General features: G+C 58.0%; 1 protein-coding gene across 1 annotated transcript; it reads right to left on the minus strand.

Moving 5' to 3' along the window:
* Positions 1-393, minus strand: DQ04_26741000 (putative receptor-type adenylate cyclase; the record flags this gene model as incomplete). Its single annotated transcript, XM_009318343.1, has 1 exon — positions 1-393. A coding segment is annotated over one exon (393 nt), but the record flags the coding sequence as incomplete, so codon positions are not given.

Raw genomic sequence — 393 nt, forward strand, 5'->3', positions numbered from 1 at the left:
TCGCAATCAGCGACCGGATCAGCCGGTGGTGCGTCGCCACAGCGTCAGGCATGATCTCGGGGCACGCAGCCCACAGCGCAGTGCTGCTCTCGATGTCAGTGAACACAACCGTTACGGGGTCTGTGGGCTCCTTCGGGGCGTTGTTGTTGTCACGGGCGTCACGACAGCATCCAAAAAGACCCACAGCAACTGCGAGCAGCAGAAAAAAAATAAAAATTGATGAAATCTGGAGCAACGTGAGACCACGAGACGTTGCCCTGTACACCATTGACGGCGTCACAGGGGAGAACAGCTCAGGCACCGTAGGGTCGAACACGCGGGCCATCGACCACACAGAAATACGCGTCGCTCCGTAGTTCATAGCACAGCCGCCTTCACCCTCCACACCCTGCA

Source organism: Trypanosoma grayi (assembly GCF_000691245.1).
Source record: "Trypanosoma grayi strain ANR4 Tgr_2674_V1, whole genome shotgun sequence".
NCBI lineage: Eukaryota > Euglenozoa > Kinetoplastea > Trypanosomatida > Trypanosomatidae > Trypanosoma > Trypanosoma grayi.